Source organism: Peromyscus leucopus, chromosome 17, assembly GCF_004664715.2.
Source record: "Peromyscus leucopus breed LL Stock chromosome 17, UCI_PerLeu_2.1, whole genome shotgun sequence".
In the NCBI taxonomy this organism is placed as follows: Eukaryota; Metazoa; Chordata; class Mammalia; order Rodentia; family Cricetidae; genus Peromyscus; species Peromyscus leucopus.
Window position 1 is genome coordinate 32,844,476 of NC_051077.1, and position 15,616 is coordinate 32,860,091.

General features: G+C 44.2%; 1 protein-coding gene across 10 annotated transcripts in view; it reads right to left on the reverse strand.

The window, feature by feature from the left end:
- Nucleotides 1-15,616, reverse strand: part of Tenm3 (teneurin transmembrane protein 3) — a 727,726-nt gene that overhangs the window by 42,134 nt on the left and 669,976 nt on the right. For all 10 annotated transcript variants that reach the window (XM_028854524.2, XM_028854525.2, XM_028854518.2 and 7 more), the window contains 3 exons: nt 5,494-5,726; nt 3,941-4,095; nt 2,271-3,145 (listed from right to left, as the gene is read on the reverse strand). In XM_028854524.2, the coding sequence (XP_028710357.1) occupies nt 2,271-3,145; nt 3,941-4,095; nt 5,494-5,726 (1,263 nt within the window). The remainder of the gene's footprint in view (nt 1-2,270; nt 3,146-3,940; nt 4,096-5,493; nt 5,727-15,616) is intronic.

Sequence of the window (15,616 nt, forward strand, 5' to 3'; positions counted from 1 at the left end):
GAAAGGGGCTTTGCAGGTTCTGACCCTTGGAAGAAGCGGCCTCCTTTGCAAGCACGTACAGAAGAACAACAATAGAAACCATCTCATTCGGACCTGGAGATTCCGAATTCCTTAGGGTAGCAACTCTACTTTTCTGTACCTTTTCAAAAATGTATACACGCTTCTTCTTGGCAGTTTTTAAAATGACAATTTTGCTGAAAACATGTAGAGGAAGATAAACAATACATTGACTTTGAAAGTTAAAAAATTTGAGATGAGGTTTTGCTCTAGAGCGCCTTCTGGCTTTTAACCCACTGTGTCTGTCCAGGCTGGCCTCAGACTCTCGGTCCACAGCCTGCTTCATCCTCCCGAGGGCTGGGATTATACACACATGTAACTGTTTTCTTTGAAATCAGTATTTCTGTTAATTTTATTAGAAAAGTAATTTGCAAACCCTGTTTGGTCTAATATACTTTTAAAATACACCTGAGAGAGTTTGTGTGTGGTTATAGTTAAATACATATATACACACATACACATAGATACATGTATATACACACACATACATATATGCATATATATATATCAGAAAGGAGTATGTCTTCTTTGTGTCACTATCATTTCTTAAAAAAAGTCCAATTTTTTTTTAACTGTCCCACATCTACCTTGCTGATAGAGTGAACCCATTTCTCTGGTTGCCCAGGCTTGAGTGAATTTGGGGGCGCTCAGTCAACCATCCTGTGGCCTTCCAGCTCGTCTGTTGGTAGTCACCACACGAAGAACTGTGCAGTATCAGTTTCTGGACCGAACAAGGACATGTTCAAAAACGGCCCACAGAGCAGAGCTCGAGCCTTAAGACAGTACTGCGTACTTAGCCCTGCTTTTCTCTCCCTGCTTCCAACTAAAGCGGGACCCTCCCCGAGGCACCGCCATGGCTGAAGATCTTCTAATGAGGAGCGCTTTCCTGCCCAGGCCTATCTGATGGCTGCGCGTCCTCTCTGTGCCTTCTCCCTCTTCGGAGGCGGCGACACAGCCTGCTCTCACTTTGAAAGCCCCGCAAAAGGAAGTGCCTTCCATTAACTTCCAATTTATTCCTTTCCTAGTGCGATCCTGAAATAAGGGAAAGGCATGCTAAGAACAGAATTTTAATGTCATTCCACTGGAAAGGTTTGTTCCTCCGACAAAACCACGCTGCTGGGGGAACATTTGCTTTATTAAAAGGGAACCTGTCAAAAAAGACAAGCCGTTCCCACTACAGGGGAACTCAGCTTTCTGTGTAGGAGCCATTCCAGAGAAGTTGTACAGAAAATATTTGTGTACTGAATGACTTTTTCTACTGACTTGTATTGTAATTTTAGTGGCGTGTTCTCGGAGAAAATGCTTCTGCTCCAGCATATCACTGTGAGGAATCACACTAAAGGACCCAAAATATGCATCCCGAGGCCTGGTTTGCATTAGTCAGCACGTCATCTCCCTGCACCTAATTTCCCCTCCTAGCCTGTGCGGTGTTAGTCAAGTGAACGAGCCATCGAAAACGGTTTAACATAGGCACTGGCGGTAAGGTACACACACCCTAAAACATACAACAGCAAATTCCCATTCCACTCTCCCTGACCCGCAAACTGTGACCGGAGCGCGTATCACCTGGTCCACCTCTCCACACAGATTCCCCGGCTTCAGAAGCCTCCTCACCTCCTCACATGCTTTCAAACAGTGTGGCCAACGTCCTGCTCTGCCTTGGGTTGCAAAGCCCTTTAAAGTGCAGCTTATCTTCTCCAGTACCTGACTATGCAAAGCTAAGCCCTCTATTTGATAAGAAGAACACTGGCAGGACTGAGGTAGCCAGCCAAGGCCATTGGAAATGATTTTCCAAGTTTTTCTTCAACGAAAGCTCCGACCACAGCCAGCTTTATCAGCCAGGCAAATCCAAACCCAGAGGGTTTCGGCCTAAAACTAAAGCTACGGATTGTTCTTTGAAAGGTCTGTGGCTAATCTGCTAAGTGTACTAGGAGCAAAATGTCAGTTCCTAAGGAGAGGTAAATTTACCATGGAGCTAAATGAAATTTAATCTCCAAGGGGTTTCACATGTATGGGTCTCTTCCAAAGCTCTGCATCTAATTTTCATAATCTTGTCTTCCTCTTTTTTTTTTTTTAAAGCGGACTATAAAAATTATAGAAACTTTAGGACCTCAATAATATAGTTCCCATCAGAACTCAAGCACACAATATTATTACAGACTCTGTTATGATATCAATATTCTATAATTAGAGTAAAAGTTTCATATACTTACTCAAAAAATGTTGTCCACCCAGTCTCGTCACTCTTGGTGGCCAGGAGCCCGCTGTTGCCATGGTAAGTAAACAAAACGAGTTCCAGCCCTTGAGCGGTCATGCTTTTCAGACATCCATTGGTGCCTATGGTCAGCCATATCACTTGGTTATCTGGAGACACCACCCGGACAGGCATCCGATTGGGATCCCTGCGGATTCGGAGGGTGTTGCCATTGCTGTCTGTCACAGCGGTGATATCGTTGTCATTGCTGTAGCTAAAATTATACAGGTAGTCACCGGTGACTAAGCTCACAGTGTACTGGTGAGTGCCGTTGATGTCGAAGATGTAGAGCTCTTGGTCAGTCGGGGAGGCGACCTCGTAGAAGTTCATGGAGTTGAGCAAAGGCTTATTCTTTGACACGGCCCGGATCCGAATGTTTCCCAGGTCGGCGATGTACAGCGTGCCGTCTGGGGAGGCAGCGAGGGAGGACGGCGCGTTGAGTTTGGCGTCTTTGGCGTAGCCGTCTCCACTCTGGTAGCAGTCACAGTTGGCGTCGTTTTTGCAGTCGCACTCCGACGGTATCCCCGCCACTAAGGAGATTTCCCCGTCTGTTGTGACCTGCCTTATCCGGTTGATCTTCTTCTCGTCGGTTTCGGTAATGTACAGGACGCCACTGTAGGACACGGCGATGGCGGTGGCCGATTCCAGCGTGGTCTGGACTGCGTGCTTCCCTACCGGATAGTCCACCCCGGGGACCTGGCAGTGCATGGGCCGCCCAGCAGCGATGCGCACTTGACGGTTTTCGGTGATCTGCAAAACTACATTATTATCCAGGACATAGATGGAGTTATCCATAGGGTTAATGGCGAGGTCAGTGGGCCATTCCAGACGCACCTTCATAAAGAAAGAAATGACCTGGTTAGTCAGTTACTACCCGGCAGTTAATTTGCTAGAAGAGTAAATTAGACCATTCAGGGAAATTAGCCTTAATTTTGATAAACTGTTTTAAAATTGTTTTTTTTTTTTTTTTTCCCTAATAGCGTGGTAAAACAAAGCTACAATTTTTGAGTGAAGACAAATGCAGGAAATAACATCTTATTTAAAAATGCAGTGCATGGAAAGATTTGCCGGTGTTAGCCAAACAGAAAATGAACTTCTTCTACGCAGCGAGTCAACAGATATCGCCGAGATATGAACACATATGCTCCTTGTAGTAGTAATAACAGCCAAATGCCAGGGCTTCCTAGGTTATGAATACATTAGTATTCTATTGTGTTTTCAATCAGGCCAATAGTTAAGTTCCTAATTCTAAATATAAGCCCCTTGGGACTAATCGTAGTGTTTTTCTCTTGTACTCAAGCAGCCTATGCAATCAAAAGATTAGGGATTTAAGCTGTTTGTTTCTTTTTGGAGTGTCTCCATGCTGCTACTTTAGTGGAATTTTATTACACATGCTTAGCATTTCTTAGTGCTAATTGTTCCGTATTTCAGCGGATTCATCAAAGGCAGAATTACAGAAGAAGGTAACTTTCGGTAGGTAGCTCCTGATGGGCATTTACACAGAACAGCTGTATCATAACCACTCCCACGCCTGATAAGTGCAATTGGACACGGTACCATCACCGGCTACTGACGGAGTACACCGACGTCAGAAGGGAGACAAACAGCTTGGCTTGGTATCTGCAGTACCTGGCTGATGTGCATGCTTGTGTCACAGGTTAGCGGTCTGGCTGACGTCAGGTCATTGGACCCCAGGAGGGTTGATATGATGCCATTCTGATCAACCTTTCTGATCATGGTCCCATCAACGAAGTAGATCAGTCCATTCTTATCAATCGCCAGCCCTTCAGCCGAGAGAAGTAAGAGTTATCTTTTTGTTTCTTAAAAATGATTAATCTTGATTGAATTCTTAGGCCCAGTGACAAATTCAAAACTTAGCCTTGTTAATAAAACAGGCGGTAGGTAGCAGGTAAGACTGCGGATTGTAAAGCTGGGTGTGGTGGCGCACACCTTTAATCCCAGCACTTGGAGGCAGAGGCAGGCCGGATCTCCTGAGTTTGAGACCAACCTGGTCTACAGAGTGAGTTCTAGGACAGCCAAGACTACACAGAGAAACCTTGTCTAAAACCCCAAACCAAACAAACAAACAAAAAACAAAAAAAAAACCCCAAACCCCCAAACTAAAAACCAACCAACCAAGCAACTAACCAACCAAAGATTGCTGATTGTAAAATCTTAAGAAAAGGAAAAAAAAAAAAAATCACGTACAGGCATTTACAGTTCAAATACATTTATGTCAATAAACACAACAAAGAATCCAAAGCTCTAAGAATCTCTATCAAGCGTATGAACCTCACAGGCATAGTCCTTGTCTGCTTCAAATACAAAATAACATTTACAGTCCCAATGAAGGCCACACATTACAGAGGCAGGCTCAGATTTCGTTAGCGCCGGCTTATAGTCATGACATTCTTCCAACAAAGACAGAGCTGAGCTGAGGTTAGTATTTAGCTGACCTTGTTACAATGAAATCTGCCATTATGAATAATTCAGTACAGCAAATATTTTTTTTTCCAGCTCTTGCTCACATAATCCTCACTAGTTATAATGAAAATAAAAAAGTTTCCAAACCCAAACCCATTGTACTGGATGGCAGAATGCTTGAGCAAGGAGTCAATCTTGACTCCTTCAAAGCTTTTATCACATAGAATTTTAGCCCGTTACCTCCCCAAATTCCTCATCGCAGGCAGATTTTCCCATGGCATAGAAACAAAAGTTGAACAGCTCCAAAGTGGGTAAGAGCTAATAGGGTTGCTTAGTGATGCTTTGAAGGAGGCCCGGGACTCATTCATGACAAGCAGATTCCCGGACAATGAAGGAATCTGAAGTTTAATAGGTACGTGATCTGAATAATATAAAGTGGTGGCTTCAGTCTTGGAAAAATTGAAAACAAAACCAAACCAAACCAATATGGTGATTTTTGTTTTTAAAAAAGTCAAGAACCTTCTATCTACTGTAAAAAAAAAAAAAATCAACTTAGTTTCTCTCAGTTTCATGATAAATGGTTTTTTAAGACACTAGATGTGATGCAGTTTTTTCCAGAATGTAGTTGGAGATAAAACATTAGACTCAGCATTAAACACAATCAGGAATCACACGGATTTTTTTTACATATATATATTTTTTACATACATATATATATATAAGTCAAAAGAGAAGCCTAAATTGATAGGTGCCGGTACCTTTGGGACTCATGAGCGTCGCCTCCACGGCCTTGCCTCCGTCCCCACACCTGGCCTCGTCAAAAGGAAGGCACTGCTCCCCGGTCCCCGCAACCACTTCAGCGTTCTTCGTCAGGTCTTTCGCGCCCGTGAGGGATTTGGGGCGATAAATTCTGCGGGTGTTAGTATCAGAGACGTACAAATCTCCTGTGACCGGATCCGTAGCCAGGTAGTATCTGTGAGCCGGGTTGCTACTGTAAAAAGATTCATATGTAAATGTTAGGGGAGAGCTAGTCCTTGTGCCAGAGGGGGAGGAGAAGCCGAATAAAACACACCATGAGAAAGTGCTTATAAACTGCGATCCATTGTCAAAGGCTGGACGAGGGACAGGCTAAGTCATAACGATGTAAGGGACTATGACCCCAGGTAGCCAGTCTCTGAGATATTTTTAAGTCTGTGATATTTTTTTTCTTTCTGGCTTGGTGTTGAGGACCCCACTACCTGTCAGCCATTATTCTTTCTTATTTTATATTTTATGTGTATGGATGTTTTGCCTGCAAGTATGTGTGTGTACCATGTGCATGCTGGCGCCAGTGGAGGCCAGGAGAGGGCATCAGATCCCCTAGAACTGGGGTTAAGACTGTTTGGAGCTGCCCTGAGGGTGAGGAATCAAACGTGGTCCTCCGGAAGAACAAGGGCTCTTCACTGTGGGAGCCCTGTCTCCAGACCCCACGGACGGTCATTCTTAAAAACAATTACCTTTGCAGGCAATACACTTGAGCCTAAAATAAAGCAAGGGCCCGACAGACAGACGAAGTCTATTCTAGGGAAAGACCCCTCGAACACATTCTCCATCGACTTAGCGCACGACCAACGTCGTTATTACTGTCAGGAATTATGGTTTTGCTTTTAATACAGAGCCACACAAACATTACCCCCCCCCCAAGAATGTAGCATTGTTGCCCATCATTGCTGCTCAGTAACAGTCCAGAAAAGCAAATGGTGCTGGCCCAATGTCCGTTCAGAATTTCGGGGATAAAGTGAGATAATCCATTCATTTGTAGAAGGCAACCTCCGAACACTACTTTCTTAGGAATATGGCTTTTCGACCCCATGCAAGCACACTCTTCTGGAAAGCATGAAAACAGATTAAGTGACTTGGTATTTCAACGAGACTGGCAAAGATGGAATCCATTAAATAAGATGTCTTTTGATAACAAGCTTGGTTTTATATTCTCTCTCTCCCCATCCCATACCCCTTCTCTATTCCTTCCATCTCTTCACGTCAAATACACAAAAAGTCAGACACTTAAGTGACGTTGATTTTGTATGAGAACGTCTGTGAGACTGTGTCTCCTAGAAATGCCAGAGATGCTACAGCCATGAAGTCTATCCACCAGAGCTGCCTAAACATGACCTGAACTAGGATGTTGCCAATAGACATGCTAACACAGAAGCCTCAGGAAGCCTCAGTCATGCACAAAGACCCCTAGGGAACAGGAGTCCTGAGATCAGGAGAAACTGTCTTCCCCAGGGAGGAGCACACCAATCGGTAACACACACACACACCACTACCATCACCACCACCACCACCACCACCACCACCACCACCAACAACAACAACAACAACAACAACAACAACAACTAAAGAAAAAGAGGCCATGGATTTGAAAGAGAGCAGGGAGGAAATTCACAGGAATTTGGAGGGTGGAAAGGGAGGAGGAAAATGATGTAATTATATTATAATCTCAAAAATAAAAAAAAACCATGTAGTATAAGCCTAACACACACACACACACACACACACACACACACACACACACACACACACACACACACACGTATTTTTTTTTTTTTTTTCCGAGACAGGGTTTCTCTGTGCATAGCTTGGTGCCTATCCTGGATCTTACTCTGTAGGCCAGGCTGGCCTCGAACTCACAGAGATCCGCCTACCTCTGCCTCCAGAGCGCTGGGATTAAAGGCATGCGCCACCAACGCCCAGCTAACATAAACATTTTAATAATGAAACAGCAAAATTTTAACACTAATTATGTCACACTATAATGAAATAATTCTTACTCTGTAATGTTCTTTTAAATTTTTATTTAGTCTTTTGTGTGTGTGGTATATGTGTGTGTATTCTAGAGGTTGATGTCGGATCTTCCTCTACAGAATTTGGGCTCATTTTTTGAGATAAGGGCTCTCACTGAATCTGGAGCTTGTCAAGTCAGCAAAAACAGCTGACCAGAGAGGTTCTGGGATCCACTTGCCTCTGCCCCCCAATGCTAGAGGTACAGGCATGTGCAAGTGCGTCCAGCTTTCACGTGGGTGCTGGAGGTGTGAACCCAGGTCTTCTTGCTTTCATAGTGAGCAGTCTTAGAGTACTATCTCTAATCTCATGTTACGTGTAAGTGGTGAATGTGTGTACAGCAACGCGAGAGGCATTTGCTACAATAACGTTAGAGTTTCTACCTGCGTCTCACATTGGTTGGGAGCACAGCCAATCATGTGGTCAGTAGGGACCTTTCGAGTGCAAGAAGGCTCTACAGCTGTGAGGATGCTGTCACATGAAAGTCCTAACCTCTTCAGTCTTCAGGTCTCCTTTCCAGCCTCTGACATCTTCTAGCAGGAAGAGTCAGTTAGACCCAGAGGCCTTGAGCACACGAAGGAGTTAAAGGTAAATAGTTCTCCAAAGGACTCAGAATCAAGTGAGAATAAGAACATCTCAGAAGCCTGATCTGTCGCAAATGGCCAATTGACCAGGAGAAATGTGATTACACAGTGTTCCTTTGAGAGCAACGGTACAGTTGTGAACACATTTCTACCCAGTCTGCGAGCTGGCCGTCCAGCTACACACAGTTAGTCACCAAGTCTGTGGGTTTATTTAAAGCATGTGCCATTGGAAAGACTTCTCTAGTCTTTTCTGTCTCTCTGACTATATGATAACTATGAGCAGCTTTTTGACTTGCTATGACTCTTTTATTATTTGCACATCTACAGGAATGAGGTGTGGACCACTCCGCCTGGGTTTGAATCTTGGGTTCATCACTTAATAAATACAAGTTAACTGGTGACTCAGAGTCTTTAACTATAAGGAGACAATGGCAACAGATATTCTCAGGATGCCGAGAGGATAACGAGACTTAATACATGCAGATCTTTAAACACTTCAAAAGATTTATTTTGTTTTTAATTGGCGTTGTCTATCTCTGGGTAAGTACTTGTATATGAGTGAAGGTGTCTGCAGAGACCACAAGTGGATGTTAGCGTCTCCGGAGCTGGAGTTACAGGTGGTTGAGAGCTGGCGTGCGGGTGTTGGGAACCAAGCCTCTGGTGAGCCATTTCTCTGGCCGCTTAAAAACATTACATTTGCCAGGTGGTGGTGGTGCACGCCTTTAATCCCAGCACTCGGGAGACAGAGGCAGGCGAATCTCTGTGAGTTCGAGGCCAGTCTGGGCTACAGAGTGAGTTCCAGGAAAGACACCAAAGCTATACAGAGAAACCCTATCTCGAAAAAAAAAAAAAGTGAAAAATTACATTTATTGGGTCTGGAGAGATGTCTAAGAGGACTGCAGCTCTTCCAGAGGACCCAGGTTCGATTCCAGTCCCAGGGGAGCTGATGCCCTCTTCTGGCCGCTACAGTCACTGAGTGCATGCAGTATACAGACATACCTGTACTCAAAACACCTCCACAGATAAAATGAATAAACAAATAATCTTAGGAAAAATTATGTTTATTTACATGTATGTGCACATGTGCAAGCCACAGGATACACGTGGAGGTCAAAGGATAATATGGAACAGTCGTGGCTTTCCCTCAACCACGTGTGTTCCGACGTTTGACCTCACGTCATCTGTAGTAGGTAGCCATTCCAGCTTTGATCTGGAAGTCCCAACCCCCATTGAGGCTTCGGTGACTGTCACGCCTACAAGGTGGGGCCAAGAGAGGGCCCTGAAGACCCGAGATCCGGATGTGCCACCTTCTCTTAGTTCCCGGACCCTGGACACTAGGGGTAGACCGAGCAGAGTTCTCCAGAGAACACCAACGGACTGCGCTACGTCTTCCCCAGACCCTGTTACCTATCCCTTTACTTGTGAGTTACCCCACAAAATCAACCTCCCTTTTAACTACGTGGAGTGTCCTGAATAATTTCACTAAGAGTCATCAGGTTTGGGGCAGGTACCCTTATCCACTAAGCTGTCTTGCTGTCCACTAAGTACAATCTTTAGAACAGAGGCTGGTCTGTAAGACATACTCAGTAGGAATCAGCTATCCTTAATACTTGCTCTTTTCTTGTCCACTGTGAAATTTCAACAGGCCTTTCATAATGCTATATGGTCTGACTTGCTTCCGGAAAATGTTAGGGGAAAAAGTCTCCGAGTGTGAGTAGATTCAAATTTGTTTATTTCTGCTTCTGCATCAGCAATTTGCAATATACTAGAGTATTAGAACAAAGTCCAGGCTCATCTTAAGATGTCCACTGAGTTGTTTCAAGAGTAATTATGAGAAAGTCACATGAACCATGCATGTTTTTACATTATCTCCTTCCTTTTGAGACATTAGATTCTGCAGGTGGCTATCGGAGTGGGAGGAGCCCACTCTCTCAACATGGGGCATGAGATTTCTTGGTGCAAAACTAATGGACATTCAAGGCAAAGCTGGGCTTTGATCGGCAACAGTGATATCGAGGTGGGCAGTAACTGGATCATCTCCACGGTGTGGGGGAGGGGCATTAGATACGCCATGTAGAGCATCTCTTCCCTCCCTCCCTCGACACAGGCGGGCTTCTTTTTTCTTTTGTGACAGGGTCTCATCATATGACCTAGGCTGGCCTTGAACTCACAAGTCGCCCAGCCTGGCTGCAAACTCATTATCCACCTGCCTCTACTTCTGCTGTGCCCGGAATTACAGTTGGCGTTAGTGTCCTGAAGACACAGGGCCCCTTCAAATCAGGCAGCACACCCCTCCCAATCTACCGAGGAAAAGGTCTCCTTGTGCACACAATTCTAGTGTCCAGAAAAACGTGGAAGCGCACGCATCCAAGACAGGAGGTGCGCTCTGGGCTGGCACAGGACAGTCACTCCTTAGACCCTAGCCTCACACAGGTGGGAAGCATCTCTACAGAGTTAAAATGGATGGGACAGAAATGATACTGCTAGGTGACGTGCCAGCGTGGATGGGGAGAATTTTACAAGGACCTAGATGAAGAGTTACAGGCAACCAATAGCTACTGAGATGGGGGGTGGGTGGGGCGGGAGACAGACAGGAGAAGGTGAGAGGGAGGGAGAGAGGGAGACAGAGACAGAATGAATATATCAGTCTTCTTCAGGGATGAGCTCTCTGACAGGCTATCTACTCCCAAACACATGTACATGTGAGCAACACTATATGGACTTGGTAGGACACACACACACACACACACACCCCAGGACTGGCAAACGGAAGGACAAGAAATGTTGGGAATTTCAGGCTTGAAATATTCATGCCTGAAATTCTAAAAAAGAACCCCCCTCTCCTCCCCCAAACAAAACAAAACAAAAAAAAACTGGGTCAAAAGTGAGTTGGGAAAGTCTCAGTTGACAGCCAGGTGACAGAAGAGCTCTGAATCACACACGCAGCAGGAGTCTGATGCACGATCATCTCATCTTCAGGCTGAGGAGTTCCCTGGCAGGGTGCTCTAGAACCTGCTTTCTAGTGTCCCCAAGGTCATCGAGAGGCTGGGGTGTTGGTTCAGAGGGCAGTGGGTCTCAGAGGAGAAGAGCATCTAGTGTGGAGTCGGAGGGCAGAGTGACTGGGACAGGTCTGCAGTTGGCCACGGGGCGCGGGGGACTTACAAAGGCCACGTTTTGGGAAAATCCGTGGTCCACAACAGAAACCGAGCGTTTCCGTGGGATGATCGACTGTCTGCGGTTCTTCAGTTTCAGAAGGGTTTAAAATGACAGCTGTGCCCACCAGCTGCACACGCAGGGCAGTGAGCTCCGGCCCTCATCTCCCCTACACTGCACCTTGATCCTTAACTCCTTCAGGATGACCTAGATGCCAGTTATCAAGACATCTCCCCTACAGTCTTGTCAATCGGACACAGACCTGGGGGGCAAGTGCGGGCTTGTTACACCCATTTATTTTCTCCTAATTCAGCCTTCTGGGACGAGAGAAACACTAGCCGAGACCAGCACAGAGAATGCACGCGATTAACACTCTTTATCTTTTCTCCCGGAAACTGTGCCGCAGCTCTTGGAGCACAAAGCATTGGAAGCAGCGTGACGAATTCTATTTATGTATAAAAGCAAAGCAAAGCTCCTTCCTGGCAGCCAGGAGACTGCTGGGATGACTGCTGACAGGGACCTGGGACATGGTCGTTCTAGTAAATCAGTAAGAAATGCTGACTCAAGTTTCGACGGTTTTATATCGAAAATTTAATTAATTCAAACTCCTAAGATTTGTGATAGAGATCTGCTTTGATCCTTTAATTGGCAATATAAAATTCACAAAGTTGATTTTCTTTTTTTTTTTTAGTCCTATATGTTTAAATGCCCCTTGGCTGGTATTAATGAATTAAGGTTTTTAGTTTGGAATTTAAGGAATTTGAACAAGAGTGAGCTAAAATTTACTATCTATTAAAAGGTTTGTTAGCAAAGTAATAAACATCAGAGGGGCAGATTTAGAATATCAAACAGAAATCCATTTTACAATTATGTTAGTGTTGCCAGTTAAATAAAAAGTTAAATGATGACTGAGTATAACTAAGGAATTTTATTTTACAGAATATCTTGGCAGTACTTAATAACTTGGCATAACAGCATCCTATTTGAATCTTTAAAGAATAAGGCTGTCTCTTAATATTCCCAGCCAATATTTTTATTATGGCTTCCATTAGTATAATTAAGGACAGTTGATGGTGTATGTGATACAGGAAGAGGATGGGAAGCAGTGAAGTCTACATTTACTAAATCATCTACAATTGACAGTGCCACTCCTGGATGGGGAATTAGACACATTTGTGACTTCCTTTCTTCTGGTTGCTTGTCCCTGATTTGCTCACAGCTGCTCTGCCACGCAGAAAAGTGGGGATGTACTGAAAGCCAGGCTAGCAAACAGGAAGACGTTTCTGATAGGAGTTCCGTGCCCCAAACCCCCCACCTTTGAAAAATGTCTTTCTTCCTGTAATGAGGATTGACATGAGGGCCTTACACATTCTGGGCGAGCGCTCTACTGAGGAACTACCCTCATGCCCTTTACCCACGTGGTATTTGGAGGGTCTCACTCTCTTCCCCGGGCTGACCTTAAACTGTGCTCTTCCTGACTCAGTCTCCCGAGTAGTTAGAATGACAGGCTTGTGCCATAGGTTTGGAAAGCATGTCAGTCTTTAAACAGCTAAATGAGGACACGCCCATGAGTTTAAGTGTGTTGATTTTTGTTAGGTCAATGTAGATAGTTACTAAACACACAGAATCATTAATTGCATTGATAATGCCATTATCTGTTTGATGGGTGGAGCTCAGAAACCTGGAACATTTTCTACATTGTTGTCTTTCGTTTTTTCACCTCACTCTGCAGGCTGGAAACTTGCAGCAACCCAAGATGCCCCAACCTCCCAGATGCTGGCATTAGAGGTGCATGCCACTGGGTGAGGCTTGTACCTGGCATCTTTCTAACTACCCACAGGGTACAGCCCCTCCACGGCCTGGCTTCTTCGTGGCTGATTTCCTTCACTGTTAAGCCTCCTCTTTCAGACATGCTCACCCTCACGGTCCAGGGTATTAACTTTCTCAGTGATCTTATCAAGCATATTAATATTCCTAAAAGGCCACTTTGAACGTGCCACTTGTTCATGACCCTAAATATTCCCTCACTCTTTGAGTCATTTTTTCAGGGAGCTCAAGGTGGCCCTAGGCAAGCTGATTATAACGGGGTTCAACCCTCTCTCATTGTTACCCACACGAATCCCCACTTTATTTGGGTGGGCATGATTACTCTTGGAATATCTTATGCTTCATCTTAGGCCCTGTATATTTATTTAGTCTCTATTGTTTTTTTTATCCCATGAATGTCATTCTTCTTGCTGTTCCGATAAAACAGATTTTATTTTTAGATCGAGCTCCAATAGCAACACTTTCTGGAAAATTCCTTACTATGCTCTTGTCTCTCAGAACCAAGAACCATTGTCATAGGACAGTGGTGTGCAGGATGTGTCAAAAGAGAATACTGAGGATGTCGGTCAGTCCTACAAATGGCAGGTTTGCTGCCGTATGTGAGGTTCTGAGCGCTTGGCCTGAGGTCACCATCCGTCAACGTGTCTGGCACACGGGGACGCGTCATTCGACACTGTTAGTTTTAGCACCCGTGTGTATCAATACACAGCCCAAACAGTAGGTCCTGCCTGGGTGGCACAGAGAGGAAATGGAGAAGCTCAGATGTGGTCACAATGACACACGGAAAAGCTGACAGAGTGACAGAGGACCAGGGGAGAGGGAGTACAGTGAGCGTCAGTGCCAGATACCATGAGTTGGTATATATCGATCTCATGCTCTATGGCGGTATGCATAACAACAAAGTTCCAAACCCAGAGATTTTTTTTTTTGTTGTTGTTGTTTCCAGAGAAGATAATTGTAAATAACTTGCAACTTGACTGTGAAATAAGTCTGGCTTTTTTTTTTTTTTTCTTCATTTCTAGGAAATCTCCCTCTAGAATCCTAGCCATGGGGGAACATATCCAAAATGAGAGGTGTGGTACAGTGGGAAAAACATAGACACGAGAGGGATTCGAATCTCTGTTTCATGTTTCTTAGTTGTGTATCTTGGGATGAGATGTCATGTCTTCCAACTTCCATTACCTCACGTATAACCTGAGGGATTACTGTGTGGCTCTCTAATAACACACAAGAAGTATCTGGCATGATGCCTGGCTGGTAATAGGGCAGCTTGTTAAAAGGTAGGCTTTCAGAGTCTTTCCTGTATCGCCTGCAGCCTTTTCACAGGGGGCTGGTGAGCACACCTGTCTGTCTTCCCTCTTTTTCTCCATAGCTACCATGAAAACAAGCAGGAAAGTGTTGATAGTCTGTTGGGGTTTCTAACAGCAGGCTCGGTGTTCTGGGGAGATTTCGTGGTAATCTTAGCATGTGACCGGGCCATGAGTTGAAAGTGTAAGGTCGATACGGAATGTTAGGGAAGGGTCCTGGGACCGTGTGTGGGTACTCTGGTGTGCAACAGGTATCTCTCCGTTAGGAGGACTCCAGGATTTGCTAGCTGTCAATCTCTACAACGGTTGCAGTGAGCTAAATTGACTTACGCATCTAAGATAGCTGACATAAGATATCACACTTCCTTTGAAATGTATCACCGCATTAGATGGACAAACTAGATCTGGCATGTCTAAGCCTTCTTGCTTTTCACTAGGTCTTCCTTATTTCTTTCTTTCTGTCATTAAAGAAAGGCTGTTCGAGAAGACTGTTCTGAGAAGGTTTTTACTGTATGTAACTTCTTCAGGCAAGTGTACTTATCAACAGGATACGAGCAACCCTCGGGGATGATGGTGCTCCATATTCATCTTTAGCTTTGAAGAAACTCTTTCCCCGCATGATAATAGCAACAAAAACACTCTTCTCAAATCTAATAGCTCTTCCAATTGAGGAAAATTAGAAATCACAGGCAGAGATAAACCTGTAGGATGCTATAGAGGAGGGATCCTTTCCAAGTTCAGTGAGAATCTCCAGCAGGAGGAGCATATTGATCAGATAGGTATATAACTTAAAAAAATTAACCATAGTACAATATTTTCAGATTATTTTTCTTAGTTTCCCAAACCGAATTAGCTTTGTTCCCAATAAGGCAGGATCTGTCTTGGATCCTGGTCAAACTACGCTACCTCTTTAAACTTTGCTGTGTTTGAAATTTGTTGTTTCATAAGGCTCAGGTTACATAAGGCAGGAACTGCACATTAGAATTCTTTGTGACAAGATTTTTTTTTTTAAATGAACCAACTTGTAAATATTTCTAAAATTCTATCATACAATATATTTTCAGTAAGTTATATAATTGTCCAATTAAGCAGTTTTAATTCCTTAGATGATCTGTGATTCTGAGTTTCCTCTCAAGATGCCGTTATTAAAAAACAATTTCAGAGAAGCACATTGAAACATAAAA